The sequence below is a fragment of the Hakea prostrata genome, chromosome 7 (assembly GCF_041222555.1).
Source record: "Hakea prostrata isolate BN-2017 chromosome 7, UWA_Hpros_2, whole genome shotgun sequence".
NCBI classification, from domain to species: domain Eukaryota; kingdom Viridiplantae; phylum Streptophyta; class Magnoliopsida; order Proteales; family Proteaceae; genus Hakea; species Hakea prostrata.
The window spans coordinates 34,794,206-34,820,344 of NC_142606.1; the positions used below are offsets into that span (position 1 = coordinate 34,794,206).

A 26,139-nucleotide genomic window follows, 5' to 3' on the forward strand; every position below is an offset into this window, starting at 1 on the left:
AGTAGTCTATCAATGGTGCAAGCGGCTTTGCCCCTTTTCAGTAGGGGAGAAAGGTTAGACCATAGAAAATCAACGAACAGCGGTTCTTCTATGTAGGTATGGCTTTCCCCCTTGATTCACCTAATGTCGAGCTAAGTGACTTCGTAAAGTTTGTGTTCCACATTGTGGAAAATCGATACAAGTAGCCTAAAGAGCTTGCTATCCTATTGTGTGTGCTTTTGAGCAACTTCGTGGCATGAGTTGATTTGTCTTCCCACATGATTTAATAAACCACACTCTTTTCCACCCACTTTCTTCCAATTTTTAAATCCATCAATAGTGAATGTCCCCTGTCCAGAGTTCACTCCAGGTTTATTAAAAAGAAAACATGGCAAACAAAATATTGCATCTTTTAAAGGAGAATACTCGAACAAGAAAGGATGAACCTTAAGCCACGAAGATTGAAAACGTCAAGGATGACTTGAAGGCCAAGATTTTGGATATTCTTGACGAATAGGCTGATATGGTCTAGTCTTAAGGCAACGATGCCTAATTTCATCACGTTGATCAACTGGATAATCCCAAATTTGTTTTCTCAATCATGGATCACGCTCAAAATCATTATTTTGCTCCCTTTAAGGTATTGGAGTCTGTTTTGGACGTTGTTCACGAGTTGAGGTCTCAGGAATAGAGGTAGGCAATGATGCATCAACCATGTCCTTCTCAATGCCTTTTCTTTTGAAGAAAGAATCAATGGTAGACTTCTTTCCCATGGTTAAAAAAATCTTTATACTTTTGCCGACTGCACCACTCGATTCACTCACAAGGAAGCCCTAGAAGTAGCTTGAACTCCAATAGCCATTTGATTTGATTAATCGTTAAATTTGAAAAGTTGAACAAAAACATTCTCCTAAACTTGTAATCAACCATGAAATAAGTAAACATAAAAAAAATTCATTGATCTACTATTAAAAAAAGAAAAAGAAAAATTCAAATCTTTTTGGATTCTTTTATTTTCCTCTCCTATAGGCCTCTCAAGTTTTTCTAAAAATTCCCTTGTCTTCCAAAATTAACTACTATAACTAAGAAGTGTATATAATTAATTTATGCCTAAAACTGTAATTTTTTTTTCTTTTTTTACAATAATGGCATAATATTATTTAATGCGTAATAAGCTTATTAAATTCAAAACAACCACACATAAAAATAAACAATTTACAAAAAACAGCTAAACCGCAACATATTCAACTAAAAAAAAAAAAATAGAAAGCATTAAGCGTGTATTCAAGTATTTTAATACGTAATAAACTTATAAATTCAAATCAACCACAAATAAAAATAATTAAATTAAGAAAAAAACAGCAATAAACTTTCATGCAATACATATTCAACATTAAAAAAAAATAGAAAGTATCAAACGTGTATTCACTACTCAAGTATTTTAATATGTACTAAACTTAATAAATTCAAATCAACCGCAAATAAAAATAATTAATTTAATAAAAAAACAACAATAAACAGTAAATTTTCATGCAATACATATTCAACATTAAAAAAAAAGAAGAGAAAAACAAGGATATATTATAGGCATTAATATATATAATTTAAAAGGGGGGGGGGGCTTAGTGAGTCCGCCACTGCCTTTCATTCCTTTTATGGCCTACATTGGCACTTTTAAGTTTGGAACTTCATAAATAATTTACAATAATTACTTTTAGATCAATGTTTTTTATAACCATAATGTGTGCATAGTATAGCTAGTTCCTTCAATGGTACGTCAGCACAAGAAGGGGAATATTTTTTTTTTTTGGGGTCAAGAACAAGGGGCATATTTGCTTGACAAGGACAAGTCCTCCCATCCTAATCAAAGCTTACTTTATTTTCTAACCTTCTAATGTTGTTTAATATATACCTCCTCTCTCCTACATCTTATGTTACTAATAAGCTAATTTATCTTTTGCAATCAATTAATAAATGTTGATCTCATGAAAATGACGTTTGAGATAAGTAATACAGATACTAAAGTAGCATCCACAAGTACAGTATTAATTATAGAGCTTTTTTCATGCTTCTCACGTAAGTTGTGCCAAAACTCTTGACAGTACTCATAGCAAAAACTACATGTTGCCCACATTGACCCTTTTCAAAAATTACAAGTTTTCCACAATTATTTTTCTGTTAACTTTAAAACTGAAATGACCATGTTGCCCATGGTGTGAAGGAAAATATAATTTTTTTCTTTTACAAAAACTCACTTAATTTTTTCAAATTTACGAATAGAATTCCCTGTTCACAGCTGGAATCTAAGGAGTTGGATGTAGAATTCAACAAAGAAGAATTTCGATCTTCTCTGTCACTTTCTTCTCCATCCATTGCTCGATCAAGCAAGCTCTTTCAAGAGTTGCCATTTCTTCCTCGGGTAAAACACACACATTACTTCCTCGAATAGCACCCACTCCTTCCCCTACCGGCATACACCGTCGGCAATTGAAGGTTCATCATCACTCGAAGAACTCTCGATCGGTTTGATCTGGTTCTCAACCTCTTTGATTTTGCTGAGGAACTGAGGAGGACGTAGATCTCGTCTTGACCACAAACCATCCTATTACAACGAGAGATTTTTCATGCCAGGGTGGTGGATATTTTTTTGGCAGCCAATGTGAATTGTGCGAACGAAGGATTTTTACTTTCTTTTATCCCACAGGCAAAATAGTCATTTTAATTTCAAAGTTAACCAAAAAGTAACTGTGGATAACTTGTAATTTTCGAAAACATTCATTGTGAACAACATGTAACTTTTTTCACTTAAGTGGGCAATCAAGAATTTGTCCCAACCGTAATTGACAGCATGAAAAAAACCCTTAATAATATATATCTCAGTGGTAGAGCTGACTCATGTTACACTTTTTTTTCTAGATTTTGCTTTAGTAGTGTGTCGGACGTGGTGTTGCCTATAGTACTCACCGTTGGATGCACATTATCTGGATTTAATTATATATATATACGATGTTCATTCGGGCTGGCTCACACTTACCTTGACTACATCCTCGCGAAAGCTTTTATAATTAATATAGGTAGGACTTTGCCTCTAACCTGGAGGAGATTCAAACTTTAACCTCTAATGAGGAAGTGTTGATCTTTTGCAAGAGTTATCCCTGGGGTTCTCATTTTATATGTTTTTATTAAAAAAAAAAAAAAAAAAAAAAAAAAAAAAAAAAAAAAAAAAAAAAAAAAAAAAAAAAAAAATAATAATAATAATATATAATATATATAAAATAATAATAATAAAAGAAGGTAATCTTCCAACGAAGACTTAATTAATAATTGTGCACGTTTCGTCTTTGGTAAAAATCTTGCATGTTTTACGAGTTATTAGGTTGTTGGGGGTGGGGGTGGAAGCTACACTAGTAAGATTAACCATATGTTTTCAAAAAAAAATCTATACTCGAACGTTTAAAACAAATTTTATATTGCATTTTATAAGCTATAGTTGTATCAATCCTTGCCTATATATACAAGGATGATTTACATGTGTAACACATTGAATGCAAAATAGATGCTTAGGAATCTTAAGGGAAGAAAAGCCATGGAAGTTCAGCAAGTTCTTCACATGATTGGTGGGGATGGAGAAACTAGCTATGCCAGTAACTCCCAACTTCAAGTACTCTCTCTCTCTCTCTCTCTCTCTCTCTCTCTCTCTCTCTCTCTCTCTCTCTCTCTCTCTCTCTCTAATACTTTCACTTTTATTCCATTCAAGCAACTAAGCATGAACTTTGTTTTTTTCTTTCAGAAACTAGCAATAACCAAGGCAAAGCCACTGATAATTCGAAGCATTTTAGATTTGTATTCCACCAAGTTATCTCAATGTCTAAGGATAGGAGATTTGGGCTGCTCATCGGGACCTAACACCTTACAAGTGATCACTTTAATCATTGAAGCGATCTATGAAACATGTCATCAGTTGAATTGTAAAACACCGGAATTCCTAGTGTTCCTCAATGATCTTCCAAGTAATGACTTCAACACCATTTTCAAAACCTTGCCAACCTTCTATGATCAGCTAAAGAAGGATTTTGGTGAAAATTTTGGGCCAGTTTCTATCACAGGATTACCCGGTTCTTTCTATGAGAGGCTCTTTCCAAGCAGTACTATAGACTTCTTTCATTCCTCTTACAGCCTTCATTGGCTCTCTCAGGTTTGAAACCTAATTGATACATATCATGCACGCTCGTGTGTTTTAGTATATTTTTTCTAACCATGTATAATGAAAACTATAGGTTCCTCCAGCAGTTGGAAGTAACAATAAGGGGAATATTTACTTGGCAAAGACAAGCCCTCCTAGTGTGCTGAAAGCTTACCAGGTGCAATTTCAAAAGGATTTTTCCATGTTTCTTAGCTTTCGCTCGAAGGAAATGACACCGGAAGGAAGAATGGTTTTGACATTTCTTGGCAGGAGAAGTGAAGATCCTTTTGGCAAAGAGAGTTGCATTTTGGATCTGTTATCTAATTCACTAAATGACTTGGTCTTCGAGGTATACATGCTTAATTAATGATTGCGTACAATTTTTCTCTTAGTATATAAAATTTTTACAAGTTTTCTTATCTTGTTTTAGGGCCGCATTGAGGAAGCCTTAGTGGATTCTTTCAATTTGCCGTTCTATATGCCTTCTAGCAAAGAATTAGAGAGTACAATTTGTGCAGAAGGATCCTTTTATCTTGATAACTTAGAAATATTTGATACCAATTGGGACGCAAGTGACAGTGATGACAATGAGTTAATGTTGGATACCTTTATAAGAGGGCAGAAGGTGGCGAAGTATATAAGAGCTATTTTCGAATCCATGCTTGTTGACCACTTTGGAGACTCTATCATTACTACCTTATTCAGCAGGTTCATGGAGTATGTCAGCAAGCACCTCTTAAAGGAAGAGGGTAAGCTCGTTAATTTTGTTATTTCCTTGAGAGCAAAGTGATGTTTTAGGACCTTGAGGAGTGTAAAAATATTAATGTTGGTCATCTCCTCAAGTAATAAGTAGATGCACTTTGGTTATTTCCTCAATAAATCTTACTGTGATTGTTGGCCGGTGCGGTCATTAATGGTGCATGTCTTAATATATGTATTTGATTAGTTCTCTACACCATCGTTGGAAAATTAAGTTTTCACTCAACGGCATTTCTTTTTCAAGCCTAATGTGTCGAGCTAAGTCTCGTTTTTTCTTTCTTTCTTCTCTCTTCTTTACATTCTTATTTTCATCATATTCTATAATCTCAATCTCTAGACGAAAAGGCAAAGATAAAGTTGTGGTGGTTTCATATTGTGAAGGAAAAAAGAAATTAACATTGAATTAACATACGAAAGTTTTAAGGTCTGCTTAATTATAGATCTAAATTGTGGTCTATCAATACGTTATAGCCTGATAAAAGTAAAAAGTATAAAGAAAACTAAAATCAGTAAAAGTCAAACTGGGGAAAACCATCATATTGTTCAGATTAGGAAAACCATCATTTAACCATTACTATGGCTTCTCCTTTGATTTCACCTACCAACATTGTTTCTCTATTACCTGTAAAACTTGATCAAAGCAACTATCTCCTTTAAAAATCCCAATTTAAAATTTAGAAAAAAATTTAAGGATTTATTAGTACATGAGGACAATGTGTTAGTAAATCCCCCCCCCCCCCCCCCCCAACAAAATTTGAGTTCAGATCATCTCCCCATCATGAGAGAACAATGTACTCCCTCGTTAGTTTTCAACCACTTAAATAGCAGATGGGTTCGACATGAGTCCCATTGAATTCTCATTTTTCAGTATGGAATGGTCCATGAGAGATTTTCAGTATGGTCTGTGCCTTCTCTTCTCTGTTGCATGTCACAATTGATTTGATTTTCTCAAAATCTGAAAATGGAGTGAGCGAGTGAGAGGAATGACGGCTATGAAACACAGAGTGACAACCATGGAATCCATTGATGAGCATTGATAGCCCATTGTTTAATGATTTTTTAAGGATTGTACGATTGGCTTGATGATCGAGTGTCCAGCAAGGCACTTGACTGTTCCACATTGAAATTTGAATGCTCATGAGAATAAATCCAAAATCTGAAATTTCAATAAATCGCCAAATTGGAGTGATTGGGAACATGAGAGAAGCTCGAGGCCGTAGATCCCGCTGACTTGCTCCATGTTCTCTGTTGAAAATTATAAATAAATTCTTATTAAACTGTTCGGTTTGTTGGTATGCAAATTTAATTACGTATCTAATGGAATCCAATTTTAAGATAGATTGAAGCGTCTACCAAAAAAAAAGATTGAAGGGCCTAATTCATTCTGTGCCATCAACTTTAAACTTTTATTATATTAATTAAATACTTAATATTTGGTATCAAAACTGACATCACATCAATCACATTCGTATTCGTATAGTTAAACAACCTAGACGGTGAAAGAAAAAATGAAAGAAAATAAAAGAAAAGAAAAAACGTGGCTGACATTTCTCTAAGGACTGTGGTTTTCATGTGATCCATGCCAAGCACTCCATACAAATCTATCCAAAACCATACGGAGATTTAAAAGTAAATTTGAGGGGTCCCATAGACTTGATGACGAGGTTATGGAAGGGGAATATTAAAGTGTCAGAAAGGGTAATTTTGTAATTTAATTGCACTAATGGGTTTGGGCCTTTGGGAACTAGGGTTGGGTTTTTATGAGTTACAAGGGATGAACACTCTGGCCCATGTCCAATTATAACAAGATTGGATTGGGCTGGGTTTTTCAAAACCCTATATACCTTTAGCTAGGCCTAGTTGTGACCCACCGAATAAGGGTCAAAATAATCTAATCCTGACCTATACCAATCTAAGCCAGGCTTGGCCAACCTAAATTGGCCACCTGTCATGGGAAGGGAGAAGGGAAATACATGGGCTAGATAACTACATTAGGAAAAAATGAAAAAAGAAGATCTCAAGAAGATGTCTGGCTAGTTGGGATCTGTATAGGATTGTGCTTCTCTTCCATTTTTCTACCACATATTTGGAAGAAAATTCATTTATGGTCCACCTTATCAGTACTTAGAGGTGGGCATCTCCCTCTTAATTGTATAGTGGAGGCTGAAGGGAACATAAGGTAGAGGATCGAGACTCAGTGTAGACCATGCTAGTTTGGTTGATGTCAGACAAAGAAGATTATCTTTAGGCAAGGTGTGTGGCTCAAGCAAGGACGATGTTAGGTTGATATCAACACTGGTCTTCTTGAAGGTGCTTTGTTAAATCTAAGTCAACATAGGAAGTTGGTTGTACATTGCATTCTTTCATATGGGTATTTTCGGTAATTTATTGTATTTCTCTTTATATATGTATTTGTATTCTTACGTTACATAATACAAGGTAGACTCATCATATGGAAGTGCACATAATTATAGTAGATCCTAATCTTATTAGGAAGGGGTTCCATTCCATCCACCTCTATGAGGGCTAGGTTTTTTGGTTTCTGTTAGTGTTGTTAACGGACCGGATTCGGATCAGATAGTGGTAATACCATATCTGCATCTTATTATATTCGGACGGATTCAGTCGAATTGGGATGATAATCAGATAGCTATTTTCTTAAGTAAATTCTTCTAAATAGACATGAATACATATTGAATATAAGTTTTTGACTACAAGTTTACATCTTTACCATCTTATTTGTGAGGACTAAGTTTGAAATTTAAGAACTTAACAAATTGGTAGCTATTTTAGTAGAGATTCTAGAAAAATACTCACATATCATAGGTAACTTAATCAAAAAAAAAAAAAAAAAATAAATCAAAATAAGTAACTTAATCGAATAATTTTATCGGACGCAGTGGCGGACTCACTAAGGGGCCAGGGGGCCATGCCCCCCCCCCCCCCCCATTTTAAAAAATATATATATATTAATGCCTATAATATCTCCTTTTTTTTCTCTTTTTCTTGTAAAATAAAAATTCTAATTTTCTATTTAAGGGTTATATTTAAAATCCATGTTTTAAGGAGGAAACTATTAACTCCCAATTGGAAACTAAATTTCACCCTAAAATTTCTCTCTATTTATTCTCCTTTCTTCCTATTCATTCTCTCATTCTCTAATTTTCTCTAACGCATGACTAAAGTTTTAAAACTTTCCTCCTGGAATCTTGGATCTTCTCCATACGATTACAACTACTCAAACAGGTATTTTTATTTATCTCTCTCTTTTTTGGTTTAATTGTTTTTCTCTTTTTCTTTGATGCTTTTTTTATTTTTTATATTTTTTTTTATTTTTTATTTTTTTTAATGTTGACTTTTTTATTATTTTATATTAATCCTTAATACATTATTATATATATATATTAAATGTTGAATATGTATTGCATGAAAGTTTATTGCTTTTTTTTTTTAATTAAATTTTTTATTTTTATTTGTGGTTGTTTTGAATTTATTAAGTTTACTACATATTAATAATATTATGCCATTATTGTAAAAAAAAAAAAAGAAAATTACAATTTTAGGCATAAATTAATTATATACACTTATTAGTTATAGTAGTTAATTTTTGAAATTAAGGAAATTTTTAGAAAAACTTGAGAGGCCTATAGGAGAGGAAAATAAAAGAATCTAAAAATATTTGAATTTTTCTTTTTCTTTTTTTAATAGTAGATCAATGAATCTTTTTTATGTCTACTTATTATGTGGTTCATTACAAGCTTAGGAGAAAGTTTTTATTCAAATTTTCAAATTTAACAATTAATCAAATCAAATGGATATAGGAGAACGAGCTACTTCTAGGGCTTCCTTGGGAGTGAATCGAGTGGTGCAGTCGTCAAAAGTATAAGGATTTGTTTAACCATGGGAAAGAAGTCTACCATTGATTCTTTCTTCAAAAGAAAAGTTGAGAATGACATGGTTAATGCATAATTGCTTACCTCTATTCCTGAGAGCTCAACTCGTGAAAAATGTCTTAAACAGACTCCAATACCTGAAAGCGAGTTAAATAATGATTTTGAGCGTGATTCAGGGTTGAGAAAACAAATTTGGGATTATCCAGTTGATCAACGTGATGAAAAATTAGGCGTCGTTACCTTAAACCTGAACCATATCAGCATATTCTTCAAGAGTATCCAAAATCTGGGTCATCAAGTCGTCCTCGACATTTTCAATCTTTGTTGTTTAAGGTTCATCCTTTTTTGTTAGAGTATTCTCCTTTAAAAGATGCAGTATTTTGTTTGCCATGTTTTCTTTTCAACAAGCTTGGAGCAAACTCTGGACAGGGGACATTCACTATTGATGGATTTAAAAATTGGAAGAAAGTGGGTGGAAAAAAGTGTGGTTTAACAAATCATGTGGGAAGACAAATCAACTCATGCCACGAAGTTGCTCAAAAGGATTGTGCAAACTTAATGAAGCAAGATCAACATATTGATTTGATGATTGGAAAGTATACATCTCAAGTAATTGAAAACAATCGATTGTGTTTGAAAGCCTCAATTGATGTGATAAGATTGCTTGTGTTTCAAGGTTGTGCTCTTAGAGGTCATGATGAGAGAAAATATTTGTCCAATAGGGAAAATTTTATTGAATTCTTAAAGTTGATGGCTTCCTACAATGATAAAGTTGCAGCAGTTGTGTTGGATAATGCTCTTCAAAATGCATCGTACATATCACCTAAGATACAAAAGGAGATTTTACATATTATAGCAAATAGAGTGAAGAAGGAAATTTATAAAGAGATTGGTGATGCAAAGTTTTGCTTAATAGTTGATGAATCTGAAAGAGAGCAGATGGCTATCGTTTTAAGGTTTGTAAACAAAGCGGGATTTGTAGAAGAGCGTTTTTTTGATCTTGTTCATGTTTTAGATACAAAGGCCTTGACTTTGAAGACCGCTATCTTTTCTACTCTTTCTCATTATGGTCTTAACATTCTCAACATTCGAGGCCAAGGATATGATGGAGCAAGTAACATGCAAGGTGAGGGGAATGGGTTACAAGCCTTAGTAGTTACCGATTGTCCACATGCCTATTATATCCACTGTTTTGCTCATCGTTTGCACTTGGCATTATTTGCAACTTCTAGAAGTGTGGACCCAATCGAGAAATTTTTCTCCAAATTGGTGTCTATTATCAATCTTGCTAGTGCCTCCAGTAAGCAAAATGATGAGTTAAAAGTTTCTCATGCTTCTAAAACTGCATACTTGATCTCCATTGATGAACTTAAAACTGGAAGTGGGATAAATCAAATTGGAACTTTACAACGGCCTGGAGATACTCATTGGGGTTCTCACTTGAGATCTATTTCATGTTTGATAAGTATGTATGGTGCTACATGTGAGGTCTTGATCGCCATGAGTATTAATGGGACTACGTAACATGCAGTTGTATTGTCATTTTCTTAAAGATTACGGGCCTTACACCAATGATTGTTGACACCTGAAGGCCGACATTGAGAGATTGATTTCTCAAGGACATCTCTCAAGTTACATTAAACGACGACCTCTAGAGCCAAGAATAGTTGTCGAGAAGAGGGACCGTTCGAGAAGCCGAGAATGATAGGTCGAGCCTCCCAAGTCAAAAAAGGGAAAGGAAGTGATTGGTGCTGGCCGATCTCCTATCCTAACTATTTTTGGGGGACCCGAATGGGAGTCACTCCACAAGCTGAAGGCCAAATCTAAGTTCGTTGGAACTGGAGAAGTGTAGAAGCGGAAAAGGCTGAATTGTGAAAGTTCGATCACCTTCGATGACAAGGATGAAAGAGGTATTTGCACACCTCATGATGATGCCATAGTCATCAAGGTGGAGATTGGACGTCGGGAAGTACACAGAGTGTTGGTCGATACCGGCTCTTCCGCAGATCTTTTGTCTTACAAAGCTTATCAGAAACTAAAGATCGAGGAGGATTTGATGGAGCCATCATCCACACATTTGTATGGATTTGCTAGGTCGTAGGCTGTGGCTGAAGGATCGGTTCAGTTGGATCTTTGGTTGGAAATTTCCCCAAGGAAACTACTGTTCAGGTGAATTTATTGGTGGTTCGAGAGCTTCCGGCGTATAATGTTATACTCGGCAGGCCATCCCTGACAAAGCTAAGAGTGGTGGTCTCAACGAAGCATATGAAGATCAAGTTCCCCACTGATAAGGGAATTGGTCAAGTGTCTTCGATCAGAGAATCTCCTGACAGTGTTACGTAGCTTATTTGAAGGACAAAGAGGGCCCGAAGAAGGCCACAACATTACTGATTGAGATACGTGATGATCGGGATGGGGAAGAGATGCAAAGACCTGAGCCAGTAGAGAAATTAGAACGAATCTAGTTGGACCCCGAGGATGAAAAGAAAATGACTCATATTGGATCCGAACAGCTGGAGGAGTTCAAGTCAGAATTAAAGATTTTCCTTTGGGAAAATAGAGATGTATTCACATGGTCTGCTGAAGACATGCCTAGAATAGATAGGCAAGTAGCAGAGCACAAGCTTTGGATAGATCCAAAGGCCAAGCCAGTGATCCAACGAAGAAGAAACTTTTCAATCAAAAAGCATGAGGCTATCAGAAGCGAGGTTGAGAAGTTGAAGGATTCGGGGTTCATTGAACCTATTGAATGCCCGACCTGGTTGGCCAATGTGGTAATGGTCAAGAAAGCTAATGGAAAGTGGTGGATGTGTCCTGACTACACAAACCTCAACAAATCTTGCTCAAAAGACTGCTATCCATTGCCTCGGATAGATTTGTTGATAGACGCTACAACAGGATATGAGACTCTGAGTTTCATGGATACATATTCGAGATACAACCAGATTCTTTTGAATCAAGAGGATGAAAAGTTTACTGCTTTCATGACCGATCGTGAAAGTTTCTATTACAAGGTTATGTTGTTCGGCTTAAAGAATGCTAGAGTAACCTATCAGAGAGCAGTGAACAAGATTTTCAAAGACTTGATCAGGAAGAATATGGAGGCTTATGTAGATGATATGTTGGTCATGAGCATAGCACGTTCGGGGCACATTGTTGATCTTGCAGAGGTATTTTCGGTGCTACGAAAATACCAAATGAAGTTGAACCTGGAGAAATGCGTGTTCGGCATATCTTTGGGGAATTCTTGGGTTTCATGGTATCTCAAAGAGGTATAGAGGCTAATCCAGCCAAAATACTAGCTTTGATTAACATGGAACCCCCAAAGACCGTTCGGGATGTACAGTGCTTGACAGGAAGAGTAGTTGCGCTGAACCGCTTCATGTCGCAGTCGGGAGAGAAGTGCCTCCCTTTCTTGAAAGCCTTGAAGGATTTAAGGGGAAGCAAGGAAGCCCGATGGATGGACGAAGGCCAAAAGGCATTCGAGAATTTGAAAGAAACTCTCAGTAAGCCACCTCTATTGTCCCGACCGGAAAAAGGAGAAACTTTGCAGGTCTATCTAGCCACTTCACCCTCGACTGTAAGCGCAGTCCTCATTTGGCAGAAGAAAGAAAGCAATGGCCTATTTATTATGTTAGCCATGTTCTCCTTGATGTAGAAACGCGGTATTCTCAGATAAAGAAGCAGGCTTTGGCTCTTATGATGGTGGCCAGGAAACTACACCCATTCTTCCAGGCACACCCGATAGAGGTATTAACAAATTTTCCTTTGAAAAAAGTTCTTCATAAGACTGATTTTTCTGGAAGGATGGTGGCATGGTCGATTGAGCTTGGTGAATTCCAAGTGAATTTCAAGTCTCGTATAGCAATCAAGGCTCAAGCGCTAGCAGATTTTGTCGTGGAAACCACAACTCCAATGGAAGAAGAAACCGAACCGAGTATTCCAACCATGTGGGAGGTATACGTTGACGGTTCAAGCAATAAACATGGAGCTGGAGCAGGTATTCTACTCAAGAGTCCAGAAGGTTTTATCATTCGGTACACATTGAGACTCGCATTTGAAGCAAGCAACAATGATGCCGAATATGAAGCCTTAATAGCTAGACTCCATTTGATGAAGGCCCTGGCAATAGCTCATGTCACTATCTTTAGTGATTCTTAGCTGATAGTTAATCAGGTGCAAGGAGAGTATGGCATTTAAGAGCCCCAATTGCAGAAGTATCAAGAAATTGTGCGGGCATTACAAAAAGAATTCAAAGATCTGAAGGTGTGTCAGATCCCGAGGAAGGAGAATACAATTGGCGGACGAACTCTCAAGATTGGCTAACGCCAAGGAAAAGATGCTAGACCCTTCGGTCTATATATAGGAGTTAGCCCTTCCGAGCAATCAAGAAAATGAGATATCTTATATTGAAGCCGAGCGCTGCTGGATGGACCTAATTGTGGAGTATCTTTGGGACGACAAATTATCAGAAGACGTGAAGGAGGCTTGGATGATTCGAGTATGAACATCAAGATTTACTATGCAAAACGGAAGATTATACCGAAGATCTTATGCTGGTCCATTCCTCAGGTGCTTAGGTCCCGAAGGATCAAGAACCGCTTTGGTGGAAGTTTATGAAGGGATTTGTGGAGCACATATGGGCGGTTGGGCCCTAGCTCACAAAATCCTCAGGCTTTGGCTATACTAGCCAAAGTTACAAGAAGCTGTAATAGAGTATGTTCTTGCTTGCAACAATTGTCAAATTCATGCAATCTGTATCAAAGAGGCCGGCAGAAACCCTAACATCAATTCTTGATCCTATCCCATTTGCAATGTGGGGAATTGACATTATGGGAAAATTCACCATGGCATCTGGCGGACGGGAATATCTTATTGTGGCAATCGATTATTTCACAAAATGGGTAGAGGCAAGCGCTCTGGCAACAATCACTGAGAAGAAGGTGGAGAAGTTCGTTCTAAAGTCTATAATCTATAGGTTCGGGATGCCAAAAGTCATTGTCACCGATCATGGAACACAATTTGACAATCCCTAGTTCGAGCAATTCTGCGGCACCTATCAGATGAAGCACCAAATCTCATCGGTGGTGTATCCATAGAGCAACGGTCAAGTGGAAGTCATGAACTGAACATTGTTAGATGGAATAAAGAAGAGACTTGAGTCGGACAAAGCTTTGTGGGTCGAAAAGCTACAAAATGTTCTTTGGGCGTACCGAACCACATTTCGAACCCCAACGGGAGAAACTCCATTCAAACTGGCGTACGGATCTGAAGTATTAGCACCCGTAGAAGTAATGGCGGGGACACTATGAGAAAGGGAGTTCAAGGAAAAAGCAAATGAACAAGGGCTACTAGACAGTCTCCACTTATTGGATTAAGTCCGAACAAAAGCAAATGCCCGAATTCAGTAGTACCAGCGAAGAATAGCATCGCACTATAACTCTCGAGTTAGGCGTCGCCAGTACTGATCGGGAGATTTAGTTCTACGGAACATGTTGGCTTCAAATCCTCGCAACCAAAAGAAGCTAGATCCTTCGTGAGAAGGACCATACATGATAGCCAAGCCACTCGGTTCGGCAGCATACAAAGCTAAAGAATATGGCCACCGGGCATGAACTTGACCGATCGTGGAATGCAAGGCACTTGAAGAAGTATTATCCTTAAAGATTTATCATTTTCGTTTCTGATGTAGTCTTTTGCTCATTCAATGCAATTAAAAGTTTCAAACAACAAATCTTTTGATTGGGGGCTACCACTACATATCAGTACCTGAACGATGATGATAAATCAAAAGGCTTCGATTTAAAACCCGGGTGAGACCTTCAAGAGGCATCGGTTTAAAACCCGAGTGGGACCTCCAAACGCTTAGTAGAATTTTCAAGATTCTCTAAGTAAAGGCATCAGCTTAAAACCCGAATGGGACTTCAAAAGCTTAGTGAAATTCTTAGGAATCCTTAAGTAGAGGCAACTGTTTAAAACCCGAGTGGGACCTCCAAACGCTTAGTAGAATTTTCAGGATTCTCTAAGTAAAGGCATTGGCTTAAAACCCGAGTGGGACCTTCAAAAGCTTAGAGGAATTCTTAGGAATCCCTAAGTAGAGGCATCGGTTTAAAACCCGAGTGGGACCCTCCGAAAGCTTAGAAGAATTTTTAAGATTCTCTAAGTAAAGGCATCGGCTTAAAACCCGAGTGGGACCTTCGAAAGCTTAGTGGAATTCTTAGGAATCGCTAAGTAAAGGCTTTGGTTCCGACCGACTAAGACCTTCCAAAGTAAAGGCTTCGGTTCCGACCGGCTAAGAGAAAAAATTCTAAGGAGTTGCTCAAAAGAAAACTTCGGTGAGAAACCCGAACAATATCTCCAATGATCGACAAAACATAAGGATAAAGTCAACTCTTTATTTCTTTAACGACGAGTAAGGGCCCAACCTTTACAATATCAAAAAGTTTTCCTCAGAAAGAATACATATGAGACAACAGTTGTCAAGGTCAAATCTTAATTTTCGGTCAAAAAAGGGTAAATTCTAAGTATCATCATCAGTGATTGCGAAGAGTTCCATAAGATTCCATTTGTTGAAGGAGAGTCGGGAAGAAAAACTGAAGTAGCTTCCTCTTGTCAACACAAAGTCAAGAAGAAAAATCCAAGCAGCCTTCCTCTTGTCAACACAGAGTTAAGAAGAAACACCGAAGCAGCTTCCTCTTGTCAACACAGAGTCCGGAAGAAAAACCAAAGCAGCCTCCATGTGTCGAAGGAGAATCGGGAGAAATTCCACAATTCCATCTAGCTTTTCTGGGGACGATCGTGAAGAGTTCCGTAAGCTCCCACCTAAAAAAGCTTGAGGAAGACTCTGCAATTCCATACCCTTCATCTAGCTTTTTCAGGGAAGATTGCGAAGAGTTCCGTAAGCTTGCCCCCAAGTAAAAGCAAGAAGAATGAAGAACGGGAGAAATGACGAACTCTAAGCTTCTCCCTCTTTGCTCTTTTCGACCGATACCTAAGCTTGATCGGCAGCCGGACTGACGTTCGGGGTACGCTCTTCATAAACCACATCCCTAAATGGAGTGAAAGGAGGAGAATCATCAAGATATAGCAATATATCCGGATCTGCAGTAGGCAGATCCTCTAAATCCTCAACCCAGTCAGGAAGTGGGAGTTGCAGTTCTCCAAATACTTTGGGATGGCAATGCAGTTGGTAAGGAGCCGTATCAAAGCTCGGATCCCTCTTTAGGATCGACTTCCATACTTCGTTTTGCCCTTCTCGGTAAGCCTGCAAATGATAGATATCCAACAGATCATCAGAAAGCTTACTATGCAAGTATTTGAAGATGCAAGCCCTCCGGACTTCGACGGGAATATTTTTGGGTAAAGAAGGAGCTGCCTACCTTTGGAGTTCGGTAGATTCCTTCAGCGCTCCCGAGAGCCTCTCAACTTCTCACTCTAATCTACGAATGCTCTCATTAGCAACGTCCAGAGAAGAGGAAAGTTGCCCGATCTCGGTGTTCTTCACTCGGGCTACCTCCCAAAGCTTGTCTCGAAGGCATTCGTTCTCAGCGTCTTTGGCTTTGACTTCCTCATGAAGCTTAAAAAGATTGGACTACAGTCGCCCGATCTGGAAAGCTGACTCCACTTGTTTGTGGAAGTTATCAGCAGTACTCCTGTGACATTATCAGAGTTATTTCGAGAATGAAGTACTCCAAAAAGAAAGCAGGAGGAAAAGCAATACTCACATTACTAATGAGTTCACGAAGGCCTCATCAAGAACAGCGTTGAAGGCTCTACTCTCGGCGGGCATCTGGGCGAAGGTGCACCACTCCAACGCCTTGTCAAAGTTCTTCATCACAAAGTTAGACCTCTTCAACAACCAAGCAGGCCTATATATTTCATCATCGGAACGAGGACGTTTTTTCTTAGAAGCGACGCCCTCGGCTTCCTTAAAAACAACCCGATCCTCCACCATCGGGGTAGGGGCCTCCATGCCCAAGGGAGCCTTGGAGGAAGATGCCAACGAGGCAACAACTGTAACTTCTGGGATCAGGACGACAGTAGAAGGAGTCACACTTTCCTCCGTAGGCCGAATGACCGTTCTCTCTGAGGAAGATGCTAACGAGGCGACAGCTGATGCCTTCGGAATCTGAACTTCAGAAGAAGGAGCAGCATCTACTTTTCCAAACTCGACAACACTTTTCTCTGCTGAGGTAGTCTTCTTGGCAGCCTTTGCCCCAACGGCATTTAGATTAAACCTTGAAGGCACTGAAAAGAAAGAACAAGCACACTTGTTAGAATGCAGGACCTAAAACCCTAGAAGTCTCTAGGGCAAACAAGAAGGAAACCTAGAACAAAACGATTGGTTTTCTCCCAAAGATGCTCAGAAATACTTTTTGACATCAAGAACAAGGATTCCAACGCCAAAAAGACGATTATGAAGCAATGACCCCAAGTATTCTACTTTGGAGTTTATCAGGGAGAAAAGAGCAGAAAACCAGAATGAAAAGGATGAGAGAAAGAAAAACATACTCGTTCAAAGCCTTGCTGCAAATCTTCAAGAAATGAATCTTTGGACAAGAGGTACGAAGGTTATGAGCGTAATGAAGAAGGAGTTTGCAGGTTTTTGGTGCTGCAACGTTCGTAATGGACTGAAATAAGGTTTCAAAGCACGTCGAAGGGGTTTAAATAGCCCATTGAGGTGATATGAAGAGACGTGACCCAAACAAATCAAGGGCCAAAAAAGAGTGACATTTCGAGTAACGATCGCTGGATCTCAGATCAACGGCTGCAAATTAATGACCTTTTGAATTCGACACAAATGAGTCGAGCTGTCACGATCTTCCATGTGGCAAATTAAACATCAGTTATGAAGGAGGGCAGCTCGAGAAATGAACCGTCACCCAATTGCAATAAATGCGATGGAATGGAAAATTTTCTTGGGAAGGTAAACCCAGAAAAAATTACAAGAAATGTTTGGTTTTCTTCAGAAGGATCGTGCCGAATGCAGCATTCGCAAATGTCAAGAATGGATCGTGATAGTAAGGAAACTTCAAGTTTCCTGAAGCAGGGCTTTGGTAAACCGAATGAGACCCTCGAATAAAGCATCAGTTCTACACCGAGTGAGATTCCCGAACGATGAAACCTAAGCTTGTCCCGAATGTTGCTATTCGTCAAGATTCAACAAGGCTCCGAAAGGAGGTGTGAGCTATATTTAATGGAGATAGGTCATCATATTCTGGATATTCCTGAAAGGGAAATCCCACAAATCAATCATGGTAGTAAGTACAAAATTCTTACGACAATAAATTATGGTCTATTCATAGATTTATGAAATAACCATAGGGGGCCAACCCTTACATAAAAAATAAAAAATAAAAAATAAGAAAATGGACTCTCATTCCGGCGTTGGTTGATGTATTGGAGTGGTTGAAGGATCTGCAGCTAAAGCCTGCTCCCGAGGATTCTGATTCTCACCAACGGTCTCGATGTCAGGAAGTGGCGGAGAGTCACTAAGATAGGAATCAAGATCCGGATCGGACGGATAAGGATCTTCATCTTCCTGGGCCCACTAGGGAAGAGGTATCTTCATCTTATCAAAAACTTCAGAGTGACAAACCTTCTTGAAAGAAGTAGTGTCAAACGAAGGATCAGCCGAAAGAATGGCCTCCAACACATCATTATGTCCCTCTTGATAGGCCTGAGTGTTGTAGGGGCGCACCAGTTTGCTGAAGGGAACGTTGTTCAAGTATTTTCCAACACAGGCCTTCCGAAGATTTTGGGAGAGATGTTCGGGCTTGGAGGGAATAACCATCGTCTGAAGATCTTCTTTTTCTTTGGTTAGAGCTTCGACCCTCTTGTCAAGATCAGCAGCGATCCCTTCAAACTTCTTTGATTCATGAGTTAAGGCTCCAATGCGGCTATTGGCCAGATCAAGATCTTTCTTAAGACGCCCGACTGAGGCATTTTCATCTTTGAGCGCGGCCACTTCTTCTTCAAACGGGCAAACTTTGAGTTCGACAACCTCATCTCTCCTCATAATATTGAAGTTGGGAGAAACTGCGGCCCACTCGGTTCAAAGCCTCAATTTGTTGATAAAAGTTCTCTACAGCGGTCCAGATAAGATGAAGAATTGTCAAAGAACTCGGAAGGCTAATATAATCAAGAAGCTAGTGAACCAAAAAAGATAGTTCCCTGGTAGAAGTAGGAAAAATGCATCGTCACTGAGGGATTCGAAAGCTTGATGGTCGACTGGCATCAAACAAAGCGAACTCCATTCAGAGGATTTCTCAGGATCCATCGTAACCTGATCGGATGCGCTCAAAGTCCATTGGGAAACGAAGACCTCCTCCGATTCCTGGATCTTCTTTTGTTTCTTCGAGACAGTAGCGTCCATCGGGTCATGCCTCCTCTTGGTTCGGACAAGAGGATGGACGACCTCATCCTCCTCGGCAGGCTTCTTTCCTTTCCCCGAACCTTCACCCACGGGTCTTGGTATTCTTAAGCTCCGGATGGGCAGCTTTGGGGCGGGGGAGGCAGTTTTTTCAGCAACAGCCCTCTCAGCCGATGTTACCATTCGGGGAGATCTTTTTCTCTGTGGCCTCGACTCCCTTGGCCGCATTGGCTCAGATGGCCTTTGGGTTAACTCTTGGAGGCACTACAAAAAAGATGGAGTTAGAGAGCTCAAGGAAGTGATATAATGATAGGAAAAAACATGAAGAATAGAAAGCTCACACTTAGCCAGCCCCCAATACTGAAGGACAATTGTGCATTCCATCTCCAAACCGTGAATCTCTTGGAACCACAGAATTGACTTGATCTTTTTAACAGCCGCTTGTTCGGAGTTGTTCAACGGAAGAACGCGATTAGCCTCAGTATAGGAATCAAGCCGATTCCAACCGATTGGGAAGTTCAAATCTTTTTGGGGCGCTCGGCAGAAAAAGTACCATTCGCGCCACCCTTTATGGTTAGAAGGACAGGTACCCCTGGCGAGGATGATGCCTGACCATCCAAGCTCAATCTTGTTACGCTTGGAAATAAAGACCAACCCAGAGGGTTGGATTGAGACAAAGCATAGAAATGTACAAAAAGAGCAAGAGAAGGTTTGATGCTAAGTTCGAAGCACAAACCAAGGAAGCTGACAATATGACGCCAGCTATTGGGGAGAAGCATTCCGGGACAAATCTCTCAGTGATTCAAAATGGCAGAAAACAAAGCATTGAAAAAGGGAAACCAGACTCCACTTTCTAGAGTGTCCAGATACAACGAAAATTCGTCAGAAAGATTCGAGTTGGCCCTCTCAACAGAGTTGGGAAGTCGAAGAAAATAATAGGAAGGAAATTCAAAGTGTTGGAATGCCGAAGTCAACTCGGCATCGGTATATCTAGAAACATAAAAACTCGGGTTTTCTTTGGGTCTATTAGATTGCCGAGGGCCTTGGCCGGGCACCTTCGAAGGTTTAGATGGTTTGGAATAGAGAGGAAGGGTCGGAACCTCAATCTCTTTCTTTAGGCTAACCTCATCAAATTCACGCCAGGCCTCAGTTAGTTTATGTTCTTCATTGTATGATTGTTTGTTGAAACGTTGTTGAGGAATCTGCAAATATACTTGAACGCTTGTTCTCACAATACTGTCAAATGAGCTGAAACGTACCAGAGGTACTTTCTTTAAGGTATTTAGACACCTTGTTTGTGCAATACGGGTTCTACAGTGTCTTCACCCCAAGATCAGTCAGCCCAACCTTTAAGGTTGCACCCCAAAAAGTTTACTTCAGATGTATCAGGTAATATTCACTGCTTGACAGAACAACAACAGGGAGAGAGAGACAGAAAGAGGAGGAGGAAATTCAGTACTTAGAATGAACTCGGAAATGGCTTTATATAGAGCTCCAAAGGTTGTGGGTGAAAGGGTAATCACCTCTCTTTGTTGAGGGTACCTTTCAGCTCAACTCCCTTCAAGAAGGTACCTATCCAGCTGACCTCCCTACTGGAGAGTGCCTCTCTAATGGCATCTCCACGTAATCACTCAATAGCTGGCTTTCCAGAATAGGGCCCATGACAAAATGGGCCTTTTGGATCAAAGCCCACGACCAATGGCCCAAGTCCCAAGTCATATATATATATATATATATATAAAATCATGACTTGGTCAAAACAGGTTTGAAAAAAAAAAAAAAAGGGGACACACAAAAAATATCGGGCCAAAACCGATCTGTTTTGGGTGAAGTAGGGTTTGTTTAATGTTGACTTTGAAGTTTGACCGTGATTTCAGTTTTACTATCTTTTAAAATCTTAGGAAGCCATGTCAGACCTTTCCCTTAGAGTTGATCCGATGTCCCAAAATGAGGAAGATGTCTTTGTGGGCCATCTCAATAGAAGATATGGTGTTTGACCCAAAACCCATGGATATTGATGATGGTGTTTCTTTATGGAAACCATATTTGATTTGGAGTTGAACTACTCGTTTGTGAGGAAGAACTTGGTTGATGGACCTAAAGCTTAGTTGGACCTGGTTTGAAGACTTCCCTCCATACTAGGTAAGTAGTATGATGTGTTGAAAGAAGCCGATCCAAAAATATTGAAGTTTGGCCCATTAAATCCTTTGTTTTGAACAAGCTGTCCAGGCAGTGGCATTTTGGTAATTTTCTGTTTTGAAGGTTTTTAAAAGTCTTATTTCTTTTAATTTCTTGGTAACCTATCCTACCATGTTTCTAAACCTCTTGATGGCGTGGGAAAGACCTTTGAACTTCCTCTTTGGCGACCAATCAACCAACAGGGTCAGTTTGGTCAGTTTGGTGAAATCCTAGTAATTCTTGAACTCTTTGTGCTATTTAAAAGGGGGAACTCCATATTTTTCACTCTCAATCTGTTCTAAGCCTTGGGAGAACGTGGGAAAAGCCCTAGAACCTCTCCTTCGAAGCCAAGGAAGATCCTCAAGCATCTGTTCAGATTTCTTCAGCGGTTTCTCTTCTAAAAGGTTAGTATTCAATTCGTTTCTTCTTTAATTCATTCTTTCTTCTCTACTTCTGATTTTCTGATCATGAGAGGGGTATTACACTAATGTAATGACCTCTTCTCTAATTCTTTTATCCCTAGAGTGAATCCCCCAATTCACTCTATGTTTTTGAAGCCATATGGCGATGATTCTTGAATTGGACTCCACCAATGATCTTGATGACACTTTCCCTGAATTTTCTACCTATCTTTATGATTGTGGGGAAGGTCTCATACTATTACCATGACCTTCCCTTGTGTCCTCATAATTGAGGAGTTGATCCCTGATATTCTTTGGGCCATTGGAAACCAAAAGGGTGAGATTTTGAGGGGAAATTCTTGGGTAACTCTCATGAGAGGGTAACCATTTGCGAACCCTTTTATTTCTGTTAATTCATTGGACCCTCCCCAAAACCTTTCTTGATTGTAAATTCTTTGCCCTAAGGGTGAATCTTTATTCTCCTTAGTCTTTCCGTGGGATACACGGATTCTTGTTAGTAAATCCCTAATTGTATGATTTGAATTTCTTTCCTTTCACTTTAATTGAGAACCTTATTTTCTCTCATTGGTAGACCCTTCCTAATTCCATTCTTTATTTTGAAATACTAATGAGATATTCCTTTATCTATCTTGGGTTGTTTTTGTGTGAGTTAATTATGGGTAACTCTCATGAGAGGCAACCATATCTGAAACCCTAATGTTCTTTTATCTGTTGGAAACTCCCCAACACCTTTTTAGATTGTGCATTCTTTGTTTCTCTTTCCCTAGGGTGAATCTTGATTCCCCCTAGCCTTTCCATGAGAGCCATAGGTTATGTATGATGAAGTCCTAACCCCTTTGTTATAGACCTATTGAGATTCATTTTCGGACTAAGATCTCCCCCATGTCTTCATTTGGGTTAGGTTGTACTTGGTCTTCAACCCCATGAGCAAAGCACCCTTGTATAGCAATATACATAGGGACGATTGCTAGTGGCGGTCGATCAAACCAAGCGACCGCCCGGTCTGTTTTTGGGGTTTTGCCCTATTTTGCCCCCTGATCGTTATAAATAGCATCCCTCGCCCTATTAACGCATTATTATGCTCGGAATTGCTATTTTGGGCGATTAGGCGGCAGTGGAAACGTGCAGGATTCAGGTCTGAAGTGCTGTTAATGATATGGAACCTTTTCTCTTCTATTCTTGGTGATTCTGATTAAGGTAATGAATCTCCATCTGCAATTCTCTTCTTTTAACCTCTAATTGATTCGAACCCATCCCCTTTTTGTTGGTGGTTACCCAATTGATTTGTTGTACTCCCTTTCCAATGTTCTTGATGAAATCCTGTCCAGAACCGAATCCCTGCATTTGTTAATGGATAGATCCAGTCAAGGGGAGAGTTTCTGGGTAATCCATTTTTTATGATTGTTAGGTTTCCCTTCAACTATTGTCTCTAGGAGTGTTAGATTCGAGGCTTAGGCCACGATCACTTGAAATCCGGATTGAAAACGGATTATCAGAAGCCTGAGTTTCGGATTGAAACTCTCTGTTTTTGGGGCGGTCAATAGTGGCGGTCGCTCAACCTAAGCGACCGGCTCAAGCGACCGGCCGGTTTCCAATGTTTGTGTAAGTTTGATTTTGGATTTGTTTTGACTCTTGACTCTTATATATTCTTGTAACCCTATGCCTAGGTGTTCTCTGTTTTAAGTAAAAGTCTTATAATAGTTTCTGGAATTCAAGTTAGAGGAATTTTACATATTACAGGTAAGGACATGCATTCTTATTTATATGCAATTACATATACATGATGATTCACCTGTTCTATTTATTATTCTTTGATCATGTAACTTGCTGTAGTTGTATAAAGCATGTGAATCTTATTGTATACTTGTTGTTTGTGGTGTTCCATGATGTACTTCATCTTTTATGATATTGCACAACTGTACATGGTATGATAAAGAGTGTTGTAGTGTAGTTGTGATGGAAGGGGTATTCCATTGGGATATCTTGGCTGGAGATATCAGAGGGCTGTGGTATGGGACACATGCTCACTGATGCCTTTAGCACTATCATGATTACTTGATGACATACTTAGGAGAGTCTAGAATTGCATGGCTAGGTACCCCACATGCTATTACCCTTTCAGCAGGGGAATTGAAGCCGGGTGACCCGTGACAATGGTGACGTGACTATGTTTCATCCTACAGCGGTAACTAGTCCGTGCGAAGACTCAGTGGTCCACTATTGGTCATGTAATGGTAGGGTTGCATTTGTTAGGGTTGGGCTCATGGACATCCAAGGAGCTGACCGGGTGTCGCGAGGAGTCATAAGAGCATCCGCCCCAATAATATATGGATGACCATAGGGTTAAGGAGTGGAGTCCAACAGAGGTAGCCAGTCCGTGAGGATTCTTACTCCTAGGTTGCGAAGGATATTGAACCGAGATGGTAGGTGCCATAGGGGATGTATCTGGACTTCATGTAGACATGTAACCATTATACCTTGCATTGGATTAGAAACCCTGACATGCGCCAGTACTCATTGCCAATGGCTGTGGTGAGAGAGTGTTGACTTAACCCCCAGCCATGGTTTGAGAGCCAGGTGTGGACTTACCCCTTTGCCCAGGATCCCTACAGAGGTAACCAGTCCTTGCCGGATTAGAGTGATGAGACTTACCCAGAGGAGGGCTGGTGTATATCTTAAAGCATGTCAGCTGTTAGAGACTTGCATAGTTAGATCTTAGTAGCATTCATATTTCTGCATACCATCCATATCATTTCATCTGTGCATTCGTGGATTGTATTGACATATATATGAGAATTGCTTGTTCCTTACTGAGTTCGTTGGAACTCATTCCTGTCATTGTATATATTATATAAACTGTACAGATGGTTGCACAATGTCGGAAGTTGTAGATGATTCATATGAAAGAGCTTCCTCGTATGAAGCTGATGTGAGACATACAGTGGTAAATGAACTTGCAGAGCATGAAGCCTCCTGATGATGCTTGTGTGCACTTTTAGCACCCATTGATGGGCGATAGAGGCAGATTGCCAGGATTTTGATGATCGTTTGGAGAAAGATTGGAGGACATCTTTACTTGCTAATTTAGAAAACTAGTTTTTAGATTTAGAAAAGAAAACCAGAGAGAAGATTATTTAGTTATTTATTTTGCTTCCATTGAACTCGATATTACATTTGATTCTTGATTCTTTCCTTTGATTATTTCTTGGATATTTATTGGAGTATTTGGACTCCTGTAACCTTTTTATTAATTATTGCACTATTCTTGCTCTTGATTATCTGTATTTGTATTTATTATTGTTGATAGACTAAAATCGTGGATCCGTGGGGGGGTCCACCCCCCGGGGGGGGGGGGGGGGCGGCCCGGCCGGGGGGGGGGGGGGATGAAAAATGGGGCGCCCCCCTATATAAATAAAAAAAAATAATCCCCCCCCCCCCCCCCGGGGGGGGGAAAAAAAAAAACAAAAAAAAAAAAAAAAAAAAAAAAAAAAAATAAAAAAAAAAAAAAATTAAAAAAATCCACAACACCCCCCCCCAAAAATTAAAAACTAAAAAAAAAAAAAAAAAACAAAAAAAAAACAAAAACACAAAAAAAAAAGACGGCGTGGTGGTGGTGGCTTCTGAAATTCACACTAAACACAAAAAAAAACACGTACCCGGTGAAGTCTGACTTCTTGAACCTATCCTCTTCAGTGTAGCTGACAACTCCACCATTCATATCAACTTGGTCGACCTTCCTACAACCCCTTTATAAAGAGAAATAGACATTTTATCAGCCTTGTCACATCCACCCAGCCGGTACCCCATTTGGAATACCCGGGATGTGATCCACAGTCCAAGGATCAATGATCTGAGGTCCATGCCTCCCACATACACGGTAACACAATCATGAACAGTAATAATAAATAGTAAAAACAGTTAATACTAAGTATCATGAAAAAGATAAGATTAACTAAATCAGAGTGCGGAATATAGATAATAATAAAGTGTGATCAAAATCATAAAGGGTGAGAAGGTGTGGTAGCCACCCTCTCACATCAGCGGAAAATAAGTAAATCAAGTTAGTTACATATCCAAATGTCACCAGAATAATTCAAAGACAAGTTAATTACAATATCCAAGGTTCCACAAATACACCAGGGGAATGGGGCACTATGCTAGGGTTTCTTCTATACTAATGGTAGTCTCCTCAACCGTACGGATGAAGTAAACCCAACGTTGCCGCTCCCGCACAACTGTGGGGCTAACCCTGGTGCGGATAGTAATCCTCCTCGGCTCCAATATACGGATCTTCACCGACGCCACTACCCAGAGGGTAGTATGTGGAATCATAGTCCGCCTCATAGGAGGTGC

The 26,139-nt window shown here is 39.3% G+C and overlaps 3 protein-coding genes across 3 annotated transcripts; all 3 read left to right on the top strand.

Annotated features, from left to right (window-relative positions):
• Positions 1 to 3,509: 3,509 nt before the first annotated feature.
• LOC149010955 (putative jasmonic acid carboxyl methyltransferase 2) lies at positions 3,510 to 5,171 on the top strand. Its single transcript, XM_089163579.1, has 4 exons — positions 3,510 to 3,640; positions 3,770 to 4,174; positions 4,257 to 4,511; positions 4,593 to 5,171. The coding sequence occupies exons 1-4, from the start codon at positions 3,536 to 3,538 to the stop codon at positions 4,950 to 4,952; spliced, it is 1,125 nt and encodes a 374-aa protein (XP_089019705.1). The 5' UTR covers positions 3,510 to 3,535; the 3' UTR covers positions 4,953 to 5,171.
• Positions 5,172 to 9,564: 4,393 nt separating this feature from the next.
• LOC149010956 (uncharacterized) lies at positions 9,565 to 10,338 on the top strand. The gene has a single exon (XM_089162519.1). The coding sequence runs from the start codon at positions 9,565 to 9,567 to the stop codon at positions 10,336 to 10,338; it is 774 nt and encodes a 257-aa protein (XP_089018645.1).
• A 965-nt stretch (positions 10,339 to 11,303) lies between these two features.
• LOC149010957 (uncharacterized) lies at positions 11,304 to 12,975 on the top strand. Its single transcript, XM_089162520.1, has 4 exons — positions 11,304 to 11,785; positions 11,983 to 12,073; positions 12,161 to 12,320; positions 12,473 to 12,975. Exons 1-4 carry the CDS (start codon positions 11,304 to 11,306, stop codon positions 12,973 to 12,975), a joined length of 1,236 nt encoding a protein of 411 aa, XP_089018646.1.
• Positions 12,976 to 26,139: the final 13,164 nt, after the last annotated feature.